At 47.9% G+C, this 26,313-nt stretch overlaps 2 protein-coding genes across 3 annotated transcripts in view; both read right to left on the reverse strand.

Annotated features, from left to right (window-relative positions):
- The window catches only part of LOC140420665 (uncharacterized), a 37,866-nt gene extending 25,096 nt beyond the window's left edge, over nt 1–12,770 (reverse strand). The window contains exon 1 of one of the 2 annotated variants that reach the window (XM_072504664.1): nt 12,391–12,770. The gene's annotated coding sequence lies outside the window, so the exon portion shown is untranslated. Of the gene's footprint in view, nt 1–64; nt 225–12,390 lie in introns of those variants that run through there. The other variant, XM_072504663.1, reaches the window with a different exon arrangement.
- LOC140420669 (uncharacterized) lies at nt 7,515–12,396 on the reverse strand. The gene is made up of 2 exons (XM_072504668.1): nt 12,213–12,396; nt 7,515–10,717 (listed from the first exon to the last, which is right to left on the reverse strand). Exon 2 carries the CDS (start codon nt 10,356–10,358, stop codon nt 9,345–9,347), a length of 1,014 nt encoding a protein of 337 aa, XP_072360769.1. The 5' UTR covers nt 10,359–10,717; nt 12,213–12,396; the 3' UTR covers nt 7,515–9,344.
- Nucleotides 12,771–26,313: the final 13,543 nt, after the last annotated feature.

Consider the following 26,313-nt stretch of genomic DNA (forward strand, 5'->3'; position numbering starts at 1 on the left):
AACAATTCAGAATAAACATTTCTAGTTTCTGCATAACATTCTTTCCTCTCTCATTCCCCCATACCTAGTCTCCAGGAAGGAATGGAGTATTGGAGCAGTAAGTATAACAACCGTACCTCGGGATTCACAGCCTAGTCTCCAGGGACGGGACTCGGAGGGGCAGAGAATCTGAGCTAAGAGTATAAAAGCCTTTGCACATTCTCCCCCTGTCTGTCTGGGTCTCACCCCCACAACCTAAAAAGATGTGCAGGGTAGGTCAATTGGCCACGCTAAATTGCCCCTTAATTGGGCAAAAAAGAATTGGGTTACTCTAAATATATTTGAAAAAAGATTTAATTATGAGTAATAACCCTAATTTAGTTGGTAGCCTAACTGCGCAAACATTTATCAAATAGTGATCACAACATGATTGAATTCACTGTAGTGTTTGAAAGTGAAAAGCACGTTACAGACAGTAGAATTTTAGAATTGGGTAAGGCTGACTTTAACGGGATGAGACAGAGACTGTCCACGGTAAACTGGGGAGATCGGTTACTGGGTCAAACAACTGAAGATCAGTGGAGAATATTTAAAGAAACATTTAACGAGATAGAGAGCAAGTATATCCCCGAGAGGAAAAGGCTCCGCTTCACAAATAAAAACAGCCACGGGCGAATAAGAGGTTAGGGACAGCTTAAAATTAAAAGAAAGGGCGCACAAAAATACAAGACACAGGACAGATCGATTTCAAGTTGACTATGTTGTTAGTCAGTTCCCCAATACTTTGGGGTGTGTGAGCTGCATTGTTATCCTCCTGTTTTTATAGAATCTAACCCTCTTTCCCCACTCACTATGTGAACATGGTGACTGGTTGTTGAATTGCTGACATTTCACCTGGAGGCTGTGCTCCCTCAGATATCCTGTTCTGAATGAATTCCCAATGTCTGGTTGTATTTCTGCGGCAATATCTCTTGTTCTCTGGGCCCATTTCCCGCCAGTTTTTCTGCTGCTTTCATTGTTTGAAAAATGGTGAAAAGAAAAGTAATAAAAATATTGACATTTGTGGGTGTCTGGCGGGAGGTGCGCGGCTTCCCTTCCGACAGGGAGCCGCTTCAGCTCTTTCCGTGCAGCCTGGTCAAGCTGCTGAGAGTCTCGGGACTCACTGCTCGGTGCTGCGGATCTGACGGGAGACAACCCAACCCAATCCGTGACCTTCCCCTCCCCGGCCCGGGACTGCGCATGTGCGGGGAAGAAGGGAAGCCGCGTCCGTGGGGCGGAGCGCCCACCCCTGACCTTACTGGTGACGTTTGGACCAATAGGAAGTATTGGAGGACCGGAAGGACTCTGGTCCCCCAGCCAATTAGAGCTCCGGCTTTGTGTGAACGAAGTTTGAGCTTCACACAGACAGAAACCTCCTCCCGTCTCAAACATCTGGGAGTAAAACACTTCCTTTTCTCCCCCTTTCCATTTCTTTTCTCATTCTGACTTTCAATTGGTCACTTGCAGCAACTGAAGGGAAAGGAAGTGAATCCAGGGAGGGCGCAGACTCTGGAAAGCTTGGCCCAGATCTTTCTCTCTCTCTCTGAAAGACATTGACATCCTTTGCTCCCTCAGCTTGACACGGGGAGAACGTGCAGACGCCGCACAGACGGTGGGACCAGGTTTTTGGACTGAACCCCTGGGTGGTTCCGATGTGCTTGGCCCGGCGGTCGCCTGAAGGGTCTCCTGTCCATGACCCACACTTGGGCTGAAGTGTTTTTGTCACAAAGGCCCCTGGGTTAAGGGTGTAGCTCTGCCCGCCTCATCCAGGTAGGTGGTACTCGGGTGAGGCCTGAGGGAATCTGAGGTTGCAGATTCCTTGGTCTCCTGTAGGGTTGCAACACAGGGAAAATGGTGCTGAGGTAGAGGGGCCAATTATCTATCGAATGGTTGAGCAGGCTTGATGGGCCAAATGCAGCTCCTATTTATTCTGTTGAAACACATGATAGCACAGTGATCAGCACTGTTGCTTCACAGCTCCAAGGTCCCAGGTTTGATTCCCGGCTTGGGTCACGGTCTGTGCAGAGTCTGCACGTTCTCCCCGTGTCTGCGTTGGTTTCCTCCGGGTGCTCCAGTTTCCTCCCACAAGTCTCCAAAGACTTGCTGTTCGGTGAAATGAAAAATGAAATGAAAATCACTTATTGTCACAAGTAGGCTTCAAATGAAGTTACTGTGAAAAGTCCCTAGTCGTCACATTCCAGCACCTGTTCGGAGAGGCTGGTACGGGAATTGAACCCGCACTGCTGGCCTTGTTGTTTTACAAGCCAGCTTTTTAGCCCTGTGCTAAACCAGTCCCTCAGTGATTTGGACATTCTGAATTTTCCCTCTGTGTACACGAACAGGCGACGGAATGTGGCGATGCGGGATTTTTCACAGTAACTTCACTGCAATGTTAATGTAAGCCTACTTGTGACAATAAAGATTATTATTATAAAGCAGTGAGCATGGATCTGTCAAACAGCCTGAATCAGCACCTTCAGGAAAATTGAGAGGTTGATATTAAAAACAGCAGAATGAGAATGGAGGGAGAGTGTGTGGGATGGAGATTTACAACTTTTCGGAACATAGGAACTGGAGCAGGCCATTCAGCCCCTGGAGCCTGTCCCGCTATTCAATGAGATCATGGCTTATCTGTGACCTAACTCCATATACCTGCATTTGGCCCATAGCCCTTAACCTCTTTGATTTACAAAAATCTATCTATCTCATTTAAAATAAACAACTGATCTAACTTCAACTGCAGTTTGTGGGAGAGAGTTCCAAACTTCTACAACTCTTTGAGTGAAGAAGTTCTTCCTAACATCTCTCTTGAACGGTCCAGCCCTAATTTTATTTTTTAATAAACATTTTATTGAGGTATTTTGGATTGGATTGGATTTGTTTATTGTCACATGTACCGAGGTACAGTGAAAAGTATTTTTCTGCGAGCAGCTCAACAGATCATTGAATACATGGGAAGAAAAGGGAATAAAAGAAAATACATAACAGGGCAACACAACATATACAATGTAACTACATAAGCACTGGCATCGGATGAAGCATACAGGGTGTAGTGTTAATGAGGTCAGTCCATAAGAGGGTCATTTAGGAGTCTGGTGACAGTGGGGAAGAAGCTGTTTTTGAGTCTGTTCGTGCGCATGTAGAAACAACAACAAAATAGAAAAGATACATGAAACCATAAACATCGTGCAAAAACCGTTTACCTTTGGTACAGGTCTCACCCTTATTGACCCCCGACTCTAACCTAACCTACTCTCCCCCCCCCCCCCCCCCCCCCCCCCCCCCCCACCCCCGTCTGCTGACAATTAATTTTCCGCAAGGAAGTCGCGAACGGTTGCCACCTCCGGGTGAACCCGAATAGTGAACCTCTCAAGGCAAACTAAATTTTCTCCATCCAGAGAAAGCTAGCCACGTCCGATAACCAGGTCTCCGACTTCGGGGACTCTGGGTCCCCCCATGCCAAAAGTATCCGTCTCCGGGCTACCAGGGAAGCAAAGGTCAGAACATCCGCCTCTCTCTCCTCCTGGATTCCCGGAACTTCCGCCACCCCGAGAATCACCACCTCTGGACCTAGCGCCACCCTTGTTTTTAACACCGTGGACGTGATGTACACAAACCCCTGCCAGAATCCCCGAAGCTTTGGACATGTCTAAAACATGTGGACATGGTGCACCTGTCCTCCACCTAAAAGAATCTGATCAACCGGGCCACTGTCATGTGAGCCCGGTGCACAACCTTAAATTGTATCAGGCTGAGCCTGGCACATGTTGCAGACGTGTTGACTCTAAACGCGTCTGCCCATAAACCATCCTCTATCTCACCTCCCAGCTCCTCCTCCCACTTACGCTTCAGCTCGTCGGTCTGCATCTCCTCCGACCCCATAAGCTCCTTATAGATGTCTGAGACGCTCCCCTCCCCTACCCACCCTGGAAATTACCCTGTCCTGAATCCCCCTCAGCGGTAGGAGCGGGTAGGTTGACACCTGTTTACGAAGGAAGTCCCACACCTGCAGATTCCTGAATTTGTTTCCCCTCGCCAGCCCAAACCTTTCCTCCAGCACCCTCATACTCGGGAAACTCCCCTCTATGAACACATCCCCCATCCTCTCAATCCCCGCTCTCCGCCATACCCGGAACACCCCATCCATACTCCCCGGGGCAAACCGGTGGTTAGCACAAATTGGGGCCCAGACCGATGCTCCCATTGCTCCCACATGCCACGTCCGCTGGCCCCAAACTCTCAGGGCCGCCACCACCACTGGACTGGAAGAGTACTGTGCCAGCGGGAATGGCAGAGATTCAGTTACCAACGCCCCAGACTGGTGCCCTTACAAGAAGTCGCCTCCTTACGCACCCACAATGACCCCTCCCCCACCACCCACTTCCTGATCATGGCTATGTTAGCTGCCCAGTAATAATTGCTAAAATTTGACAGCGCCACCCGCCCTCTCCCTGGGTCCGCTCGAGCGTTACCTTCCTTAGCCGTGGGGTCTTGCCCGCCCAGACGAAGCCCGTGATCACCGTGTTGACCCACTTAAAAAAGGAACGCGGAATAAAATTGGGGAGACATTGAAATATAAATAGGAACCTCGGGAGGACCGTCATTTTCACCTATTGCACCCTCCCGGCCAGAGACAACGGGAGCGCGTCCCATCTCCGAAAATCGTCATTCATTTGGTCCACTAGCCGGGCCAGATTCAAGTTATGCAGCCGGTCCCATTCCCGTGCCACTTGGATGCCAGGTACCTAAAACGACTCCCTACCGACCTGATCGGCAGCTCCCCAGTCGCCCCTCCTGTCCCCTCGCCTGAACCACAAACATCTCACTCTTATCCATGTTTAGCTTATACCCCGAAAACCGGCCGAATTCCCCAAAAATCTTCATGATTTCCTCCATCCCCTCTACTGGGTCCAAAACGTTCAGAAGCAGATCATCCGCATAGAGCGAAACCCTGTGCTCCACCCCACCCCCAACCAGTCCAGCTCCTTGAAGCTCTCAGAGCAATTGCCAGTGGCTCTATAGCCAGCAAAAACAGCAGTGGGGAGACGGGGCATCCCTTTCTCGTCCCCTGGTGCAGTCCAAAATAGTCCGAAGTTGTCTGTTCATCCACACACTTGCCACAGGAGCCTGATACAGTAACCTGAACCAGTCAATAAAGCCCCGCCCAAATCCAAACTGTCCCAGTACCTCCCACAGATAATCCCATTCTACCCCATCAAAAGCCTTTTCTGCATCCATTGCGATCACTACCTCAATCTCCCTACCTTCCGGGGACATCATGATCACATTTAACAGCCTTCTTACATTGGCCATCAACTGCCTATCCTTAACCTTCTGGTCCTCCCCAATAATGTCCGGATCACAATCCTCAATCCTGGAGAACAAGATTTTGGCCAGCAACTTGGCATCCACATTCAGCAGGGAGATCAGCCTGTAGGACCCACACAACTCCGGGTTCTTGTCCCGCTTAAGAATCAGCGAAATCATTGCCTGTGACATCGTCGGGCGCAGCACCCCTCTCTCCCTTGCCTCATTGAACATCCGCAACAACACTGGCCCCAATATCCCCGAGAACTTTTTATAGAACTTTACTGGGTACCCGTCCGGACCCGGGGCCTTACCCGCCTGCATGGCCTTCAAGCCGTCCACTATCTCTTCCAGCCCAATTGGGGCCCCCAGCCCTTCTACCCGCTCCACGTCCAACATTGGGAAATTCAGCCCCTCCAAGAAGTGCCTCATCCCCTCCGGCCCCGCAGGGGTTTCCGACCTGTACAGCCTGCTGTAAAAATCTCTGAACACCTTATTCACCCCGACCGAATCACCAACCAGGTTCCCATCTCCGTCCTTTACTTTCCCTATCTCCCTAGCTGCCTCCCTCTTCCTAAGCCGCTGTGCGAGCATTCTACTGGCCTTCTCCCCATCTTCATAAATCGCCCCCCTCACCTTTCTCAGCTGCTCCACCTGTGGTCAGCAAACTAAACCCCGCCTGCAACCTCCGTCGTTCCCTTAATAGCCCTGCCTCTGGGGGTCTCCGCATACCTCCTATCAATCTGTAGTATCTCCTTTACCAGTCTGTCCGTCTCTGCCCTGTCAACCTTCTCCCCATGAGCCCGGATCGAGATCGGCTCCCCCCTTACCACCGCCTTCAGTGCTTCCCAAACCACTGCTGCCGAAGTTTCCCCCGTGTCATTGACCTGCAGGTAGTTCTGAATGCATTTCCTCAGCCACTCGCTCACCCCTTCATCTGCCAAAAGTCCCACTCCAGTGCGGGCGCTGGTTACTGTCTTTGCTAACCTGCAGGTCATCCCAGTACGGTGCATGGTCTGAGATTGTAATCGCCGAATACCCCGTGTCCACTACCCCAGTCAGAAAGACCCTGCTCAAAATAAAGAAATCAATCCGGGAATACACTTTATGCACGTGAGAGAAGGAGAACTCCTTCACCCTCGGTTGCCTAAATATCCATGGATCCACCCCGCCCATCAGCTCCATGAACCCTCTTAGTTCCTTTGCCATTGCTGGAACCCTGCCCGTTTTTGAGCTTCACCGGTCTAAGCCAGGGTCCATAACTGTATTGAAGTCCCCTCCCATGACCAACCTGTGAGAGACCAGGTCCGGTATCTTTCCCAGCATCCTCCTAATAAACTCCACATTGTCCCAATTTGGCGCATATACATTTACTAATACCACCTACACCCCCTCCAGTTTCCCACTGACCATCATGTACCGACCTCCCACGTCCGAGACTGTTCTACCCGCCTCAAACACCACCTGTTTATTGATCAGGATCGTGACCCCTCTAGTCTTTCAATCTAGTCCCGAGTGAAACACCTGGCTGACCCAGCCATTCCCCAATCTAACCTGGTCCGTTATCTTAAGGTGCGTCTCCTGCAACATTATCACGTCCACCTTCAATCTCCTAAGTTGCGCGAGCACACGTGCCCTTTTAACCGGTCCATTTAACCCTCGAACATTACAGGTGATCAGCCTAGTTGGGGGGCTCATCCCCCCACCCTCCGCTGCTCAGCCACCCCCTTTTTTAGGCCCACCTCCAGCCCGTGTTCCGCGCCTCCACCGGTCCGCCCCCAGGCAGCCCCCGACCTCCTCTCTGTCCCTCAGCCCAAGTCCCTCCCTTGTCAGCAGAACATTCACCCCCCCCCAGCAACAACACCCTGTAACCCAACCCTTTTCCTAAACCAAACATATGCACACCCCCCACTGCACTTCCGAGAGCTAGCTCACCGAGCTAGCTTGGCGGCCCCCATCCCCGGCGGCAGATAGTCTTCCACCTATTGTTCTCCCCCCCCTCCCCTCCCCCCCCCCCGCTCATACAAACAAACTCCAACATCAAACAATCCCCACACAATTGCCCAACAGAAAAAACACCAAGATCAAAACAAGCACACCTCCATCCCCCAACAGTGCAAAAGAAAACCTTAACTCACTCAGCTCCACTCCTGGTTCCAAATCAATGCAAACGGCACCTCAAACCCATCTTCCATAAAACGCAGAACGAGAAACTTTTTACAAAAACAGAGAAACAAAAACATGAACATTGCAGCCAAGTTCAAAAGTTCTCAGTCCTTCGCCAGCCCTTTCTTTCTTGCAAAGTCCAACGTGTCCTCAGGCGACTCGAAGTAAAAGTGTTGATCCTCATGCGTGACCCAGAGACGGGCTGGGTATAACAGTCCAAACTTCACCTTTTTCTTGAAAAGGATCGTCCTGATCTGATTGAAGCCTGCCCTCCTCCTGGCCACCTCCACGCTCAGGTCCCGCAGGATGCTATTGTCCCATTTATAGCTCCGTGTCTGCTTGGCTCACTGCAGAATATACTCCTTATCTGAGAACCTGTGGAATCTCACCACCATAGCCCTCGGAAGGTCTCCCATCCGCGGCTTCCTCGCGAGTGCTCTGTGAACCCTATCCACCTCCAAGGGCCGGGAGAATGCCCCATTCCCCCAGCAGCTTCTCAAACATGCCTGCGACGTATGTCCCAGCGCCGTTCCTTCGGACTCCTCCGGGAGCCCGACAATTCTTAGGTTCTGCCGGCGGGACCAATTCTCTAGGTCCTCCAACTTCTCCAGAAGCTTCTTTTGCTGGTCCCTCAGCATCCCCACCTCCAGTTCCACTGCAGTCTGATGCTCCCCCTGCTCAGCCAGCGCCTTCTCCACCTTCTGGATCGCCCGATCCTGGGCGTCCAATCTGAGCTCCACCCACTCAATCGATGCTTTTATTGGGTCCAAGCAGTCCCGTTTCTGTGTCGCAAAGCCCTCCTGAATGACTTGCATCAGCTGCTCCATAGACTGCTGGGTCGACAAGCCAGAGGTGCGCCCCTCCGCCATGTTCTCTCCTGTTGCAACTTCACCCCAAGTCTTCTCTGTCTTTCTGTTTCTGCCCTTACGAACACTTCTAGTCCTTTTCTCCATGTACCGAAGTGGGAATTCTGTAGAGAATTGCCAGTGACGTCCGTTCTTCAATTCAACTCCGTTAAAAAATAGTGGGAAAAGGTCCAAAAGTCCGACCAGAGCGGGAACCACCAAATGTGCGACTTACTCCTTCATAGTCGCCTACGAAAGTCCTCCGGGGCTAGAATTGACCACACACCAGGCCGGGAGTGGCAATATAACTTGGGGGCTCAGGTCCCTGATCTTTGGAATGGCAGACGCCGATGATTGGGTTACAGTATAAATTAAAAAGACACACCAGGTTTGTAGTGGTATAAGGATGGCTCTGGAGGCTGCTAAGATTTTATTCAGGTGGACGGCCTGTCTTTGGTTTCTTGAAAAGGGTTTCAAAACGGCAAGCTGGTGAATTGGCAGGTAAATGAATATAGAGATGCCAGCTGAAGCTAGGAAAGCAGAGATATGTGATGTATTCGTTGAATATGTGGGTCTGTTAGAAACACAGGAGAGCTCACATGGTTCTGAGACTCAGAGGGATCTGGGTGTCCAAGAGCAGGAATCACAAAAGGCGAGTTTCCAGGTACAGCAAGTAATTAGGAAAGCTAATAGAATGTTATTGTTTATTGTGGGGGAATTGAATACAAAAGTCGGGAGGTTATGCTTCAGTTATACAGGACATTGGTGAGACCACATCTGGAGCACTGTGTACAGTATTGCTCATTTACCGCCAGTCCAGCAGAACAAAACCCTCCGACCCTCCCCATTGATGAACTGTCAGAATGAACAAAATGCCGTCCTGGATGTAATTGAAGCAGAAACAATAACAGCAAAATCCAACCCCTGTAATCACTTGTGAACTTGGTGTCTCAGCAGGCGCCATGAATCATGGATTCCCTTCCCAGACTGGGAGCAGGTGACCGGTCTCTACTCAGTGTGAACTCGACGGTGTGATTTCAGGCTGGATAACTGAGTGAATCCCTTCCCACACTGAGAGCAAGTGAACGGCTTCTCTCCAGTGTGAACTCGCTGATGTTTTCGCATGTTGGATAATTGACTGAATCCTTTCCCACACTGAGAGCAGGTGAATGGTCTCTCCCCAGTGTGAACTCGACGGTGTGATTTCAGGTTGGATAACCCAGTGAATCCCTTTCCACACTGAGGACAGGTGAATGGCTTCTCCCCAGTGTGAACTCGCTGATGTTTTCGCAGGTTGGATAATTGACTGAATCCCTTCCCACACTGAGAGCAGGTGAAAGGCCACTCCCCAGTGTGAACTCGCTGGTGTGACGTCAGGTTGGATAACACAGTGAATCCCTTCCCACATTGAGAACAGGTGAACGGCCTCTCCCCAGTGTGAACTCGCTGATGTGACTGCAGGTGGGATAACTGAGTAAATTCCTTCCCACACTGAGAACAAATGAATAGCCTCTCCCTGGTATGAACCTGCTGGTGTCTCCGCAGGCCGGATAACTGAGTGAATCCCTTCCCACACTGAGAGCAGGTGAACAGCCTCTCCCCAGTGTGAACTCGGCGGTGTGCCCGCAGGTTGGATAACTGAGCAAATTCCTTCCCACACTGAGAGCAGGTGAATGGCCTCTCCCCAGTGTGAACTCGCTGGTGTGTCTGCAGGTTGGATAACTGAGTGAAACCCTTCCCACAGTGAGAGCAGGTGAATGGCCTCTCCCCAGTGTGAACTTGTTGGTGTGTCTGCAGGTTGGATAACTGAGTGAATTCCTTCCCACACTGAGAGCAAGTGAACTGCCTCTCCCTGGTGTGAACTCGCTGGTGTGACTGCAGGTTGGATAACTGCGTGAATCCCTTCTCACACTGAGAGCAGGTGAACGGCCTCTCCCCAGTGTGAATGCGCCGATGAGCTTCCAGCTGTGATGGGGCTCTAAATCCCTTCCCACAGTCCCCACATTTCCACGGTTTCTCCATGTTTTGGGTGTCCTCGTGTCTCTCCAGGTTGGACAATCAGTTGAGGCCTCGTCCACACACAGAACACGTGTACGGTCTCTCCCCGCTGTGAATGGTGTGATGTGTTTTCAGGCTGTGTAACTGGTTAAAGCTCTTTCCACAGTCAGTGATCTGGAACACTCTTACTCGGGTGTGTGTGTCTCGGTGCTTTTCCAGTCACACTGATGGTTTAAATGTTTTGATGCCGACAGATCGGGTAAACATTAATTCTTCTGGATTCAAAGGCCAATGATATTCAGATCCTAACGAATCAAGTGGCTCTTTCAGGTCTAGACGTGACGTTTGAGATTTCTGTCTGTATTTCCTCCTCTTGTAATATCCTACAGAAGGAGTTTACAATTTCAACTCAGTATCGGATAGAAATTCAGAACAAACAATTCTAGTTTCTGTACAACATTCATTCTGTCACATTCCCCAATACCTCGTCTTCAATACCTATTCCCCACATCTAGTTTCCAGGGAGGGATGGTGTATTGGAGCAGTAAGTACAACAACCTTACCTCGGGATTCACGGCCTAGTCTCCAGGGAACGGACTCGGAGGGGCAGAGTATCTGAGATAAGAGTATAAAAACCTTAATTTGGGGATTCTAAAGTCCATGTAGACTAAATCAACTGCACTACCCTCATCTACACACCTAGTCACCTCTTCAAAAGATTCAATCAAATTTGTAAGACATGCTCTCCCTTGTTTAATCCTTGCCTTTCCAAGTGGAGATTAATTCTGTCCCTCAGAATGTTTTCCAGTAGTTTCCCTGGCAGTGAAGTTAGTCTCACTGGCTTGTAATTTCCTGGTTTGTCCCTACTTGCCTTCTTGAATAATGGCACCACATTAGCTGTCTTCCAGTCCTCAGGCACCTCTCCTGTGGCCAGAGAAGATTTGAATTTTTTTTGTCAGAGCCTCTGCAATCTCCTTCCTTGCCTCCCACAGCAGCCTGGGATATATCTCATTTGGCGCTGGGGATTTATTCGCTTTCAGACCTGGTGAAACTGTTCATACCGTCGCCCTCTCAATGTTAAGTTGTTCAAGCAAATCACAATGTGCCTCCGTGATTTCTGTTCCTACATTATCCTTCTCCGTAGTGAACACAGATGCAAAGTGCTCATTTAAAACCTTCCAGTTCCATGCACACATTGGTCCGTACTCTTACCCTGGTCAACCCCCTGCCCCATTTTCCATGCTTCCTCTTTGCTCTCCTAATTCCTTTCTTAAGTAATCCCTTGCACTTTCTATGTTCCTCTGGGACTTCCGCTTTGAGCCCTCGGTATCTGTGACAAGAGTCACCTTTAATTCCTTATCCAACCCTGGATATCCCTTACATCCAGGGTTCCCTGGACTTATTGCTCCCATCCTTCACTATCATGGGAACATGGAATTTACAGTGCAGGAGGAGGCCATTTGGCCCATCGAGTCTGCACCCGCCCTTGGAAAGAGCACCCCACTGAGGCCCACACCTCCACCCTATCCCCGTAACCCCACCTAACCTTTTTGGACACTAAGGGCAAATTAGCATGGCCAATCCACCTAACCTGCGCATCTTTGGACTGTGGGAGGAAACACGAGCACCCGGAGGAAACCCACGCAGACATGGGGACAACGTGCAGACAGTGACCCAAGTCGGGAATCAAACCTGGGACCTTGGAGCTGTGAAGCAACAGTGCTACCCACTGTGCTATCATGCCTCCTTGTGCGCTATCAATCCTACTGCTCGGATATAGATTTTTCGACAAGTGGCTGCTCCCAGTTGATTTTGTACAGATCCTGTCTTATGTTTGAAAAATTTGACCTCCCCATTCTGCAACGTATGAGACCCAACCTCAAATTCAGATGTTTCAATTTCATTGGCTTGCTCCTCTTGGGCTTTCCATGAGCGAATTCAATTTATCCATTTCAAGTTGACTATGTTGTTAGTCAGTTCCCCAATACTTTGGGGTGTGTGAGCTGCATTGTTATCCTCCTGTTTTTATAGAATCTAACCCTCTTTCCCCACTCACTGTGTGAACATGTTGACTGGTTGTTGAATTGCTGACATTTGATCTGGAGGCTGTGCTCCCTCAGATATCCTGTTCTGAATGAATTCTCAATGTCTGGTTGTATTTCTGCGGCAATATCTCTTGTTCTCTGGGCCCATTTCCCGCCAGTTTTTCTGCTGCTTTCATTGTTTGAAAAATGGTGAAAAGTATAAAAATATTGACATTTGCGGGTGTCTGGCGGGAGGTGCGCGGCTTCCCTTCCGACAGGGAGTCAGGGAGCCGCTTCAGCTCTTTCCGTGCAGCCTGGTCAAGCTGCCGAGAGCCTCGGGACTCACTGCTCGGTGTCGCCGGTCGGTGCTGCGGGTCTGACGCGGGGACAACCCAGTCCGTGACCTTCCCCTCCCCCGGCCCGTGACTGCGCATGTGCGGGGAAGCTGCGCATCTGCGGCCGGTGGCAAGCCCCATGACCATCCAGCAGACGTATTAACCAATGTGAAGAGTTGGAGGACCGGAAGTACTCTGGTCCTCCAGCTAATCAGAGCTCGGGCTTTGTGCGGCTGATAATTGAGCTTCACACAGACTGAAACGTCCTCCTGTCTGCACCATCTGTGAGGAAAACACTGTCTTTCCTCCCCCTTTCCATTTATTTTCTCATTCTGACCTTCAGTTGATGACTTGCAGCAACTGAATTGAAATGAAGTGAAATCAGGGGGGGTGCAGACTCTGCTCCCTCTTCAAACTCTGCAAAGGTTGGCCCAGGTCTCTCTCTCTCAGTCTCTCAAAGACATTGACATCCTTTGCTCTCTCAGCTTGACACATTTATTTGTCTGGCTAAAAGGATGGTCTCTTTCCTAATGTTCACAATTAAAGTGCTGGTTTTCCCAGGAGACGGCTGACATTTAAGGCAACAGTAAATTAATATCGGACAGATACATAAATGTCCAGTGTTGTTATATGGTAGATTAGATATATTATTGATGGTTCTGTAACAAAGTACATTTATTATTATTTCTAGTTGTGTAATGTTGTTCTGTATCTCCATTATATATTTCCAGGCATCTCTTCCCTCAGGGTGGGATTTCTCTTCCACAGGGACCAGTGGAGTCTGGGAGTTGGTGAATATTTTCACGGATGAGTTTGACAGATTTTTCTGAACGCATTTTTTTTTTAACCATAGACACAGCAGTACAATAAACACAACAGAGTAACAGAAACATTGGTGGGAAATGGGTACAGAGCAGAACAAGAGATATTGCCGCATAAATACAAGGAACACATTGCAGAATTAATTCGGAACAGGATAGTTGAGGGACCAGGGCCTCTAGATGAAATACTGGATCAATTGAACAACCAGCTAACAGGTTAACATGGTGAGAGGGGAAAGAGGGTAAGAGTTTGTAAAAACAAGAGGACAGCAATGCAGGTTGCACACCCCAAAGTATTATGAAACAGACTAACAACATAGTCGACTTAAAACGAATAAGGTGAATTGAATTCAGTCATGGAAAGCCCAGGAGGAGTAAGTCAGCTGAATCGGAGCATATGTATTTGAGATATGGCTCCCGTACTTTACACAATACATCAGACTTAGAGCAGAGTACAGATGTTAAAAATTCCACAGGGATGCATTCCATAATCAGCCTATGTCAGTTTTGGATAAAGGGGAAGTTGTCGGTAATCCAGGAGCAGAGGATATTTTTATGAGTGGCAAAGGTCAGGATATTATATTTCCTTTTAAAATTAGAATTGGTGATTTGCCCACCTTAGAGTCCCAGGATCAGGAATACAGGTTTAGATTCTAAAGCTCTCTCAAAACCCCTCTCCAGTTCCCTGACTACATTTGACCAATAGGATTGAATCTTTACACAGCTCCATAGACAACGTGTATAGTCACTCTCAACCACCAGGCACATTGGAGTAGAGTGGGCTCAACCCGGTGTCTAAGACTAGACGTAATATGAAGACTGTGTAGTATTGCACAGTCTCCTTCATTTTATTGCAAATCAAAATTTCACTGGCATAGTCCCATATGTTACCCCATGTCTCCTCATCAATATTGACTGCTAAGTCCTTGTCCTATGACTGCAAGGTTCTCATCATTGAAATACAGGATCTGGAATTTAGTATATCATAGAATTGGCTAATCAATTGTTTAGGCTCCACAGAATTCAGGATTCTTTCCACTGGGGAAATTGAGGAATCAAGACACAAAGATGTCTTGTTACGAATAACATCGCTGAGCTGTAAATACTTAAAGGATTGTCTTGTGATGTCAAGTTGCTGACATAGCTGCTCAAAGGATGACAAGGAAGTGTCTCTGAACATGTCTCCCAGTCGACAAACGCCTCTATCACTCCAGGTATCGAATCCGTGGTCTTTGAATTCTAGATTTTGAATCTAGAAGGAGAAATGTTTGCCTCATCTGTCGGCTTCAAAAGATTTTAACCATCAGTGTATCTGGAAAAGCACTGAGACACACACATCTGAGTGAGTGTTCCAGAGCACTGACAGTGGAAAGAGATACACTGCCTGAAAAAACATCACACCATTCACAGTGGAGAGAGACAGTACACGTGTTCTGTGTGTGACCGAGGCTTCAACTGATTGTCCAACCTGGAGCGACACGAGGAGACCCAAAACATGGAGAAACCGTGGAAATGTGGGGACTGTGAGAAGGCATTCAGAGTCTCATCTGAACTGGAAGCTCATTGACACATTCACACTGGGGAGAGGCCATTCACCTGCTCTGTGTGTGGGAAGGTATTCATTCATTTATGCATCCTAAAGACACATCAGCGAGTTCACACTGTGGGGGAGCTACTCACCTGTCTTCAGTGTGGGAAGGAATTCACTACTTTATCCAGCCTGCGGATATACCAGCGGGTTCACACTGGAGAGAGGCCGTTCATTTGCTCTTAGTGTGGGAAGAGATTCACTTCTTTACCCATCCTGCGGAGACACCAGCGAGTTCACACTGGGGAAAGGCCATTCACCTGCTCTGACTGTGGGAAGTGATTCACTCAGTTTCCCCATCTGCAGACACACCTGCAAGTACACACTGGGGAGAGACAGTTCACCTGTTCTCAGTGTGGGAAGGCATTCACTACGTTATCTAGCCTGAAGTCACACCAGCGAATTCACACTTGGGATAGGCAATTGTAGAAATGGACCCAAAGTGGAGGTATCTGCAATATGCATCTATATGTATATGAAACGTATAATATTTCAAATACGGATCATTTTCTAGATTCACCCTAACCGTGTATAATCCTTGTTTAAAATGTCATGTAGCAGCCTCTGAGGCATCATGGATAGCCAGCTGACTTGGCCACATTCCTTGTGAAGGAGTTCACACAGAGAGCTGAAATCCCCTTGCCTGTAACTCCCAGGCAGCTGCCTGTGAGGAATGCTGCCTGTAGCACCAGTCTGTAATGAGGTTAAGATAAGAGAGTCTATCAAAAAGACCCAAGGACAGCTGATAAGTGGTCTGGAATACACCACGAGGGGGCCTCTGTCTGTTTATGACCTCTGACCACACAGCCCCATGTAGATAGTAACCAATAATTATTAGAATTGGATTGTGTCCAGCCGAGGTGGGCTGTGTAACTGTTCGAATTGTATAATTATTGATGATTTTTGTTATGCATTAAGAGAAGCGCATGGTGAGACCCATGACTGGCTCCCTGCCGGTGTTAAATCAATAAACTGTTTAACATTTGGGGTAGACCCGAGTGTTGAGTGATTCTTTCAGAGTTATTCCCGCGAATACCATTCAATGTGGGAAGGGATTCTGAGATTCATGGCATCCGGTGAGACACCAACAAGTTCACAATTGATTACGGGGGTTGGATTCTGTTACTGTTTCTGCTCTTAATTACATCCAGGACTGCATTGTGTTCATTCTGACACTTGGTGAAGTGGGAGGGTCGGAGGGTTTATTTCTGCTGGACTGGCCGGTCTCACGACTTTGCTTCTAGTGGGCTGATGCTCTTTGAGCCTTGTTGCGAATATCTGACCTAAATTTTACAAGGACAAAGACTGAAAGGGTGTTTGGAAGTTGAAAGATATTTGGTTCCCATTTCTGTTTGGAGCTCCCCAAAGCATGCCACGTTGCCATGAAGCTGTGCTATGGTGGTTATATGGTTGTTTTGTTTAATTTATCTGGGTGTTTCTCACAGAAGGAAACTGTCAAGGTATGAGGGGCAAGTTGTTTGTGTCACATTGGGTCACTACAATTAAACTCAAGACAAAAGAGAGGCACTCGCTAGCAGTTCAGCAATTATTACATATTTCCATAACATATAAATTCCTTTAAGAACAAAAATCCACCAGGAAAAATGATGCAATCGTGGCTAACAAGAAAAGTTAAAGATTCCATTAGATAAAAGGAAGAGGCTTTTCCAGTGGCAAAAATAATAGTAAGCCGGAGGATTGGGAACTAGTTTTAGGGGATGGCACGTGGCACAGTGGTTAGCACTGGGACTATGGCACTGAGGACCCGGATTGGACTCCCAGCCCTGGGTCACATTGGTCTTTGCTAATCTTTTGCTTTTCACATTCCGAGAGGAGCTTTTCCAGGTGGTTTTTTTATGTTTCTTGCCAGTTTAATCTCACATTCTATTTTCTCTTTATCAGTTTCTTGGTCTTCCTTTGCTGAATTCTAAAACTAGTTTTTTTTTTTTCCTTCTTTTAAAAAAAAAAATTTAGAGTACCCAATTATTATTTTTTGTCCTATGAAGGGCCAATTTAGCCTGGCCAATCCACCGAACTTGCGCATGTTTGGGTTGTGGGGGGTGAGATCCACAGTCACGGGGAGAATGTGCAAACTCCACACGAACAATGACCCGGGGCCAGACTCGAACCCAGGTCCTCAGTGTCGTAGGCAACAGTGCTAACCACTGTGCCACCATGCCACCATATGGTCTCACTTCCGATTTCATGGTGAGGGAGGATTGCCTTCATTAAAATGAATGTTGTACTCTCTGCAGATGCTGCCTATACTGCTGTCGACCAGAGTCGTTAAGGAAATTAATAGAACCCAGTACATTTATCTGGAACAAAAAGAGACCTTGCATCAAGTTTGTTCAGCTCCAATCACCCAGAGCTAAGGGAGAGTTGGGTCTTCCAAAAATCAGGCTATATCAACTGGCCTCTCATCTGAGGTTCATAAGGGATTGGGTTAGGATGAACCCAACATCCACCTGGCTGAATGTAGAAGCAGACCAGTCAGTTCTCCCTCTACAGGTCTTGTTGTTTATGGTGATATTAAGACAGGTTCTGCTAAGTGTGATAATCCTGTTATTATTAATACTCTCAGAGTGTGGAGGTTGGCCCACCAATTAGAAGGGAGATCGACATTGACTTCCACTCTCCTCTCCACGGCAGTCTAGATTTTCCACCCAGTCTCATTGACCATGGATTTGATACCTGGAGAGATAGAGGTGTTTGTAGGCTGGGAAACAAGTTCAGAGATGCTTCCATATCATCCTTTGAGCAACTCTGTCAGAAATGTGATATCCTGAGACAAACCCTTTTTAAGTATTTACAGCTCAGGCACTTTATTCTTAATAAGGGATCTTTGCCTCATGATTCCTCAATTTCCCCCGTGGAAAGAATCCTGAATTCTGTGGAGCTGAAACAATTGATTAGCAAGTTCCATGATACTCTAAATTCCAGATGCTGCATTTCAACGTTGAGAGCATTGCAGTCATGGGAAAGGGACTTAACAGTCAATATTGCTGAGGAGATATGGGATAACAAATGGGACTATGTCTGTAAAAATTTTGGTTTGCAATAAAATGAAGGAGATCCAGTTCAAGATACTGCACCATCTTCAAATTACGTCTAGTCTTAGACTATATCCGCGATGTGCCTCAAGTGCCTGATAGTCAAGGGCAACTATGTACGTTGTTTATGGACCTTTGTCAAGATCCAAGCCTATTGGCCAAATGTGGTCAGGAAACTGGAGAGGATTTTAGACAGAGTGTTAGAGTCGAATGCTTTATTCCTGATCCTGGGTCTCCTACATGGACGAATCACTGATTCTATTTTAAAAAAGGCTGTGTAATATCTTGACTGTTGCCACTCGTAAAAATATCCTCTACTCCTGAATTAGCGACAATTTCCCCTCTGTCCAAACCTGGCATAGGCTGATTATCGAAAGCATACCAATGGAATTTTTAATGTCTGTACTCCGTTCTAAGTCTGATGTATTCCACAGAGTATGGAAGCCCCCTCTCAAATACACAGGCTCCATTTTATCTGACCTGCTCGTCCTGGGCTTTCCATGAGCTTTTTATGCTTCATTTTAATTGGACAATGTTGTTAGTTTGTTTCACAATATTAAAGGATATGCAACCTGCATTGTTATCCTTCTGTTTTTATATAATCTTACCCTCTTTCCCCACTCACTATGTTAACCTGTTAACTGGTTGTTAAATTGATCCGGCATTTCATCGAGAGGCTCTGGTCCCTCAAATATCCTGTCCCAAATTAATTCTGCAATGTGTTCCTTGTATTTATGCTGGGAATATCCCTTTTTCTCTGCACCCATTTTCCACCAATGTTTCTGTAACTTTGTGTTCGTTGTTAAAAACCAATAAAAATGTTTTTTAATCTATCCAGCTCATCTGTGCATATATTCAATGACCCCCCCCCCCCCCCCACCCTCCCCCCTCCCCCAAAGCCTCCATTGGTCCCTGCAGAAGAGAATTCAAGAGACAAACAACCCTCTAATGGAAGAGACGACTGGAAATATATAATGTTGCGACAGTACAATATTACACAACTGGAAATAATAAATGTATTTTATTACAGAACCATCACTAATATATCTAATCTGTGCCATATAACATTAGATATATCTCTGTCTGATATTACTTTTCTGTCCCCTTAAATGTCAGCCATCTTCTGGGGAAACCAGCCCTTCAATTGGGAAAATTAGGAAAGAGACCAGTGTCTGGATTAGCACAGTGGGCTAAACAGCTGGCTTGCAATGGAGAACAATGCCAGTAGCGCGGGTTCAATTCCAGTACTGGCCACGCCAAACAGGGGCTGGAATGTGGTGACCTGGGGCTTTTCACGGTAACTTCATTGAAGCCTACTTGTGGCAATAAGTGATTATTATTATATTATCCTTTTAGTCAGACAATTTTAGTGAAGACAATCTTCACTCACACAAAGCTCGTGCTCTGATTGGCTGGAGGACAAGAATCCTTCCGGCGCTCCAATTCTTCCCATTGGCCAACATCTCAGCAGAAAGGTCAGGAGGCGGCTCCCTCCCGAACGTGCGCACCTGTCCCTCTCCTTTAGGCATGCGCAGTCCCGGGCCGCGGGGAGATCACCGAGCGGCTTCTCGCTCTGGCCGGAGTCATCAACCCGTTGCTGGGAAACCTTGCATTTCGGTGGTGTGGGGGGAAGGGGAGCAATGGATGGGGGTGGGGCTCCCGTGACCGTACCGGGCATGCGCACTGGAATCTGGAGACGTCATTGCGGAGCAGCGTGATTCCCGTTGGTTGATTCAGGCAGGACTCCACTGTGAGGTCAGAAAGCGGAAGTTGGACAAGAATTTTAGACTGAAGCTTCCTCCTCTGAGCAACAGCAGAAAATTAATGTCTCAACCTTCCCCATTTATTTTCTCATTCTGGGTGACATTGGTCACTTGCAGCAACTGAAGGGAAAGGAAGTGAATCCAGGGAGGGTGCAGACTCCGGAAAGCTTGGCCCAGGTCTCTCTCTCTCTTCAAGACATTGACATCCTTTGCTTCCTCAGCTTGACACATTTATTTGTCTGGCTAAAAGGATGGTCTCTTTCCTAATGTTCAATGAAAGGGCTGGTTTCCCCAGGAGATGGCTGACATTTAAGGGGACAGTAAATTAACACTGAACAGATTCATGTTCAGTGTTGTTACATATTACTGACTCAATATATTATTTACAGTTCTCTGTAAGATGCAATGATTATTATTTCCAGTCTTGTGATATTATTCATTACTTGGTACTACTGAACTAAGCATTGCTAAAAAAAAAAAAAGGGACTTCTGTTGAAACTTTTCATCTTCACTCATCAGGACAGATGCAAGAATACCAAATTTCAAAGGGAACATTAGCACACTGGGCTAAATCGCTGGCTTTGAAAGCAGACTGGGCAGGCCAGCAGCACGGTTCAATTCCCGTAACAGCCTCGTCGAACAGGCGCCAGAATGTTGCGACTACGGGCTTTTCACAGTAACTTCATTGAAGGCTACCTGTAACAATAAGCGATTTTCATTCATTTCAAAGTAGGTCCTGATTGGTTGGCAAATCAGAATTGATTGGGTGATGCTTTGCTATTGTGAATAAAACAGTTTGATCATCAATCTTTTGAGTATTGATTAAAGGTGCAAAATATCCAACTAATTTTATTCCAGTTCTGTATATGATTATCAGGACTCTGTTTCTTGTACCGGAAGTGGTGAGAATTGGCCTGTCCACCAGAATGTCCTGCCACCTTTTGGAGATTTGGGAGGCTGTGTGTTAGATAAAGCAAAGTGTGTATGGAAGAAGAGTGTGTGAGACAGAGATTTACTTTTGGGGAACGAATGAGGAAAGAATGTTCCATAGAAACTAGAATTGTGTATTCTAAATTTCTATCCTACACAGACAATGCTGAATTGTTGTCAACTTATTTTACAGGCTACTAGAAGGGGAGGATTCAGAGACAAATCTCAAATGCAACGTCACAGGAAGATCTGACAGAATCTTTTGATTCATTGAGACGGAAATATTATTGGCCTTGGAATCTTCAGGATAAGTTGTTTGTTTGTCCTGCCTGGTTAAAAATATTATAATCATCAGTGTGACTGGGAAGGGTCTGAGACTCACAGACCCCCGAGTGAGAGTGTTCCAGACCATTAACTGTGAAAAGAGCTTCAACCAGTTACACGTGTCGTGTGTGTGGACAAGGCGTGAATAAATCGTTGACCCTGGAGAAACACGTGGAAACCTGCACCATGGAGAAACCGTGGAAATGCGAGGACTGTGGGAAGGGATTCAAAGGCCCATCGCAATTGGAAATTCATCGACGCAGTCACGCCGGGGAGAGGCCGTTCCCCTGCTCTGAGTGTGGCAAAGGATTCAGTCAGTTACCAACCTGCAGACCCACCAGCGAGTTCACACCAGGCAGAGGGCATTCTCCTGCTCTGACTGTGGAAAGACATTCACTAGGTTATTCGCCCTGCTGAGACACCAACGGGTTCACACTGGAGAAAGACCGTTCACCTGCTCAGTGTGTGGGAAGGGATTCAGTCAGTCATACAACCTGCTGAAACACCAGGACAGTCATAACCGTGAGAAACACTTCAAATGCTCTGACAGTGGTGGTGGCTTTAAGAACTCTGTGGATCAGATGTTCCACCAGCACATTTACACTGAGGAGAAGAGATGGTTCAGCTGCTCTCGCTGTGCAAAGAAGTTTAAAAAGTCATCCACCCTGCTGATACACCAGCGGATTCACACTGGGGAGAGGCCATTCACCTGTTTGCAGTGTGGCAAAGGATTCAGCCAGTCATCCACCCTGCTGCTCCACCAGCGAGTTCACACTGGGGAGAGGCCGTTCACCTGCTCTCAATGTGGGAAGAGATTTACTCAGTTATCCAAATTGCAGACACACCAGCGAGTTCATACTAGGGAGAAGCCATTCATCTGTGCTCAGTGTGGGAAGGGATTCAGTCAAGCGTCCACCCTACAGAGACATCCCTGTTAAAATTCCCCGGAGTGAATTCGCCGGTGCGTCAGAAGGTGGGATGACTGAATAAATTTCTTCCCACAGTCAGGGCAGGTGAACGGCCTCTCCCTGGTGTGAACTCGCTGGTGGGTCAGCAGGTTGGACGATCGGGTGAATTCCTTCCCACAGTCAGGGCAGGTGAACAGAGCCTCCCCTGTGTGAACCCGCTGGTGTATCAGCAGGTGGGATGAGAGAGTGAATCCATTCCCACACCGGAGCAGATGAAAGGCCTTTCCCCGGTATGAACTCGCTGGTGTGTCAGGAGGGTGGAAGACTGAGAGAATCCCTTCCCACACTCGGAGCAGGTGAATGGCCTCTCCCCGGTGTGAACCCGCTGGTGTGTCAAAAGGTGAGATGAGAGTGAGAATCCCTTCCCACACAGTGAACAAATGAACGGCCTCTCCCCAGTGTGAACTCGTTGGTGTGTCCGCAGGTGGGATGACTGAGTGAATCCCTTCTCACACTGAGAGCAGGTGAATGGCTTCTCCCCAGTGTGAATTCGCTGGTGTTTCAGTAATGTTGATGACTGAGTGAATCCCTTCCCACACACCGAGCAAGTGAACGGCCTCTCCCCAGTGTGACTGCGTCGATGAATCTCCAGCTCAGACGGGACTTTGAATCCTTTTCCACAATTCCCACATTTCCATGGTCTCTCCATGATGTGGGTATCCTGGTCTCCCTCCAGATTTACTGGTCAGTTGAAATCTTTTCCTCAATTAGAACAGAGATAAGGCCTCTCTCCGCTGTGAATGGTGCAATGTTTTTCAGGTTGTGGAACTGGTTAAAGTTCTTTTCACAGTCTGGAACACTCTCACTCGGGTGCGTGTGTCTCGGTGCTTTTCCAGTCACACTGATGTTTAAAATCTTTTGAAGCAGTCAGAACAGATAAACATTTCTCCTTCCACCTTCAAATGCCAATGATATTCCGATCCAGATGAATCGAGTGACTCTGTCAGATCTTGATGTGATGTTTGGTTTGAGATTTACTTTCTGTAAATCCTCAACTTTCTAATATCCTGTAAAAGGAGATCACAAAATTCATTCCTGTCATTACAAGCTAGAAACATAGAACAGACAATTTCAGTTTCTATGGAACATTCTTTCCTCTCTCATTTCCCAAAAGTAAATTTCCATCCACATCCCTCTGGCCAGTGTCACTGTGCAGTACCTAATATTCCATTCCAATTCTCTTCTCACACCTAGTGGTGCACCAAGGCAGACTTTTGTCTGTTTCCGTAGCTAGTTATTCCGAAAACATAATATACACCCTCCAAATTCTCCTAAAGGTGCTGATTCATCCAGCTTCACAGATCCATGCTCACCACTTCCTGCCCAAGAAAGTAGAGACCTGATAATCATTGGTATTACTGGAATAAAAGTAGCTGGACATTTTTCACCCCTTTAGTTACACAAAAATATTGGGAGTCAATTGCTCTGTGTTGCAATCAACATGGCAAAGAATTGCCCAATCAATTCTGACTTGCCAAACAATCAGGACCTGTTTTCAAAAAAATTGTTCCCTTTGAAATTTGCTATTCTTGGATCTGTCCGGATGAGTGAGGATGAAAAGCCTCGACTGCTGGTCCCTCTTTTTAGCAACACACAAGTTCTATAGCACTGAGTGACGAATAATATTACAAGACTGGAAATAATCGGACTTCCAGTGGCGGCCATGGAGTGAGTGGTCGCACATTTGGCAGCTCCTGCTCGAGGTGGAATTTTTGGTCCTTCTCCCCAGTTGCTGGGCAGATGTTTTGAAGGAAAATGGTTTAAGAGTGGTGGAGGAAGACTTTACTCCATCGGTGAATGGATTTGTGGACCAGAAGTGGGTTTAGAAGAAAGGAGCTGCAAGAGCAAGAAGCTCTTTGTGTGACACAGGGAAAGATGGCGGAGAGCTAGGGGTCAGCCCGACCAGCTCAATGGTCGACTGAGCAGCTGGTTGACTTTCTGAATGAAACTTTCAGCCAACAGAGGGTGGAGGCTCTGGAGGATCTGGAGAAGGTGGTACACCCGCTGAGAGCGGGGATCGATCGTGTGGAGCTGAGGCTTGAGATCCAGAGCCAGGCGATCCAGAAGGTGGGGGAGCACGAGGTGTAGCTTACCTCGTTGGTGGCCGAGATCGGGATGATGCGAGAGACCCAGAAGCTGCTTAAGGAGAAAGTGGAGGACCTGGAGAACTGCTCCCGGAGACAGAATTTAAGAATTGTGGGGATGCCAGAGGGCATTGAGGGAGCGGTGCAGGCTCGTGTCGCCAAAATGCTGGAGACGCTGATGGGGGAAGGGGCCTTTGACTGGCCCCGGTGGTTGATCGGGCGCACAGGGCGCTGATGAGGAAACCGCAGGCGAACGAGCCGCCGAGGGCTATGGTGGCGAGGTTACACCGATTCCTGGATAAGGAGAAGATCTTGAGGGGGGCCAGGCAGACGAGATGTACCTGGGAGGGTAATGAGCCCTGGGTATACCAGGACCTGTGTGTGGACAAGAAGAGAGCGGGATTCAACCGAGTCAAGGCTGCCCTCTATAAGTAGGGGGTGAAGTTCGGGATGCTGTACCCTGCCCACCTCTGGGTGACCCACAATGGTCGTGAGGATTATTTTGGAGCGCCGGCGGAGGCGATGGAGTTTGAGAGAGACAATGGACTGGCAGGAGAAGGACATTGAACTTTGGAGGAGGTGTGAGGAGATGCTGATTCTCTCTGTCCCATTGTGATTGTTGCTTTTTTATTGTATTGTTTTGTTTGGGGTGACGGTCAGGGAAGAACCTCGTTTCACTCAGGGATCGTTTGTCTTTCTTGCGAGGTTCTTTGCTGGGAGGCTGGAGGATCAGGTGGGGTGAGGGCATCTTTTATTTTCTTATTGTTATTGTTGATTGCACCATGGAAGTGCTGGGGGAAGGGGGGGGGGATCAGTGGGGGGTAGGAAGTTTGCCGCTGTGGGTGGGTCAGCCAGGCTAGCTGGGCGAGCTAGTTCACAGGAGCGCAGTGGGGGGTGAGCAGGTGATCAGAGTATTGAGATTGTGTTGTTCAGGGTGTTGACGGAGGTGGTGCTGTTGAAGTGCGATAAGGAGGGGGTTGGTGACGGTGGGCATCAGAGGGCGGGCCTGGAGAGTTGCGTGATGTGGGCCGGGGCTGGCCCAAGAGAAGCTATGGCTGATCAGTGGAGAGGGGGAGGGGCACGCCCCCTGACCAGTTGATCACAGGGAGAGTGAGAGGGCTGAATGGGCCGGTCAAACAGTCGTGCATGTTCGCCCACTTGAGGAGCTTAAACGCGGATGTGCCATTTTTACAGGAAACACATTTGAAGATCGAGGACCAGACTAGGCTAAGGAAAGGGTGGGTAGGCCACGTCTTTCACTCAGGGTTAGATATGAAGACACGGGGGTGCCATTTCAAATCCCCTGTAAAAATCCAAACACAACGTATTGTGAAATTATTCAATTTAAAACAGAACGAGTTGTTGGGATTCACTGCCTGACAAAGCTGCAGGAAGGAAGTTCAACTGTAACTTTCACAAGGGAACTGGACAGATTCTGTAGGAAAAGAACTTACTGGGCGATAGGAGTAATTAGATAGTTCATTCAAAGAGCTAGCATGGGAACAATGGACAGAATGGCCTCTTTCTGTGCTCACTGAGACTCATTTGCATTTGAAGAAAGTGGGAAATACCTGGAAGCCACTTCCTACGATGCGGGTAGAAGCAGAGATGTTGGAATGTTTCCAAAGGGAAATTGGATGGGCTTTTGAGGGAAATAAACTGACAGGAATATGAGGATAGAACGGAGCAATGGTTTGATCTACAAGTTGTGAATCTTTGGAATTCTCTACCCCAGAGGGCTGTGGAAGCTCAGTCATTGAGTGTGTTTAAGACAGAGACTGACAGATTTCTAAATCCCAATAACACAAAGGATGTGGGGAAAAGACATTGAAGTGGATGATCAGCCATGATCGTATTGAATGGTGGAGCAGGCTCGACGGGCTGAATGGCCAAGTCCTGCCCCTTTATTCCAATGATACAAAGATAAGCAGGAAAGTAAATTGTGACAAGGACATAAGGAGGTTAAAAAGGTAGATGTGAGACTTCCGGGTGCGGCGATGACCAGCTGAGTCGCACGTTTCGGCAGCTCCCGGTGAAACGGACTTTTGGGCTCCTATCGGCAATTTTGACGGCTAAAAACACTGTGCGG

This window comes from Scyliorhinus torazame, chromosome 5 (genome assembly GCF_047496885.1).
Source record: "Scyliorhinus torazame isolate Kashiwa2021f chromosome 5, sScyTor2.1, whole genome shotgun sequence".
Taxonomy (NCBI): domain Eukaryota; kingdom Metazoa; phylum Chordata; class Chondrichthyes; order Carcharhiniformes; family Scyliorhinidae; genus Scyliorhinus; species Scyliorhinus torazame.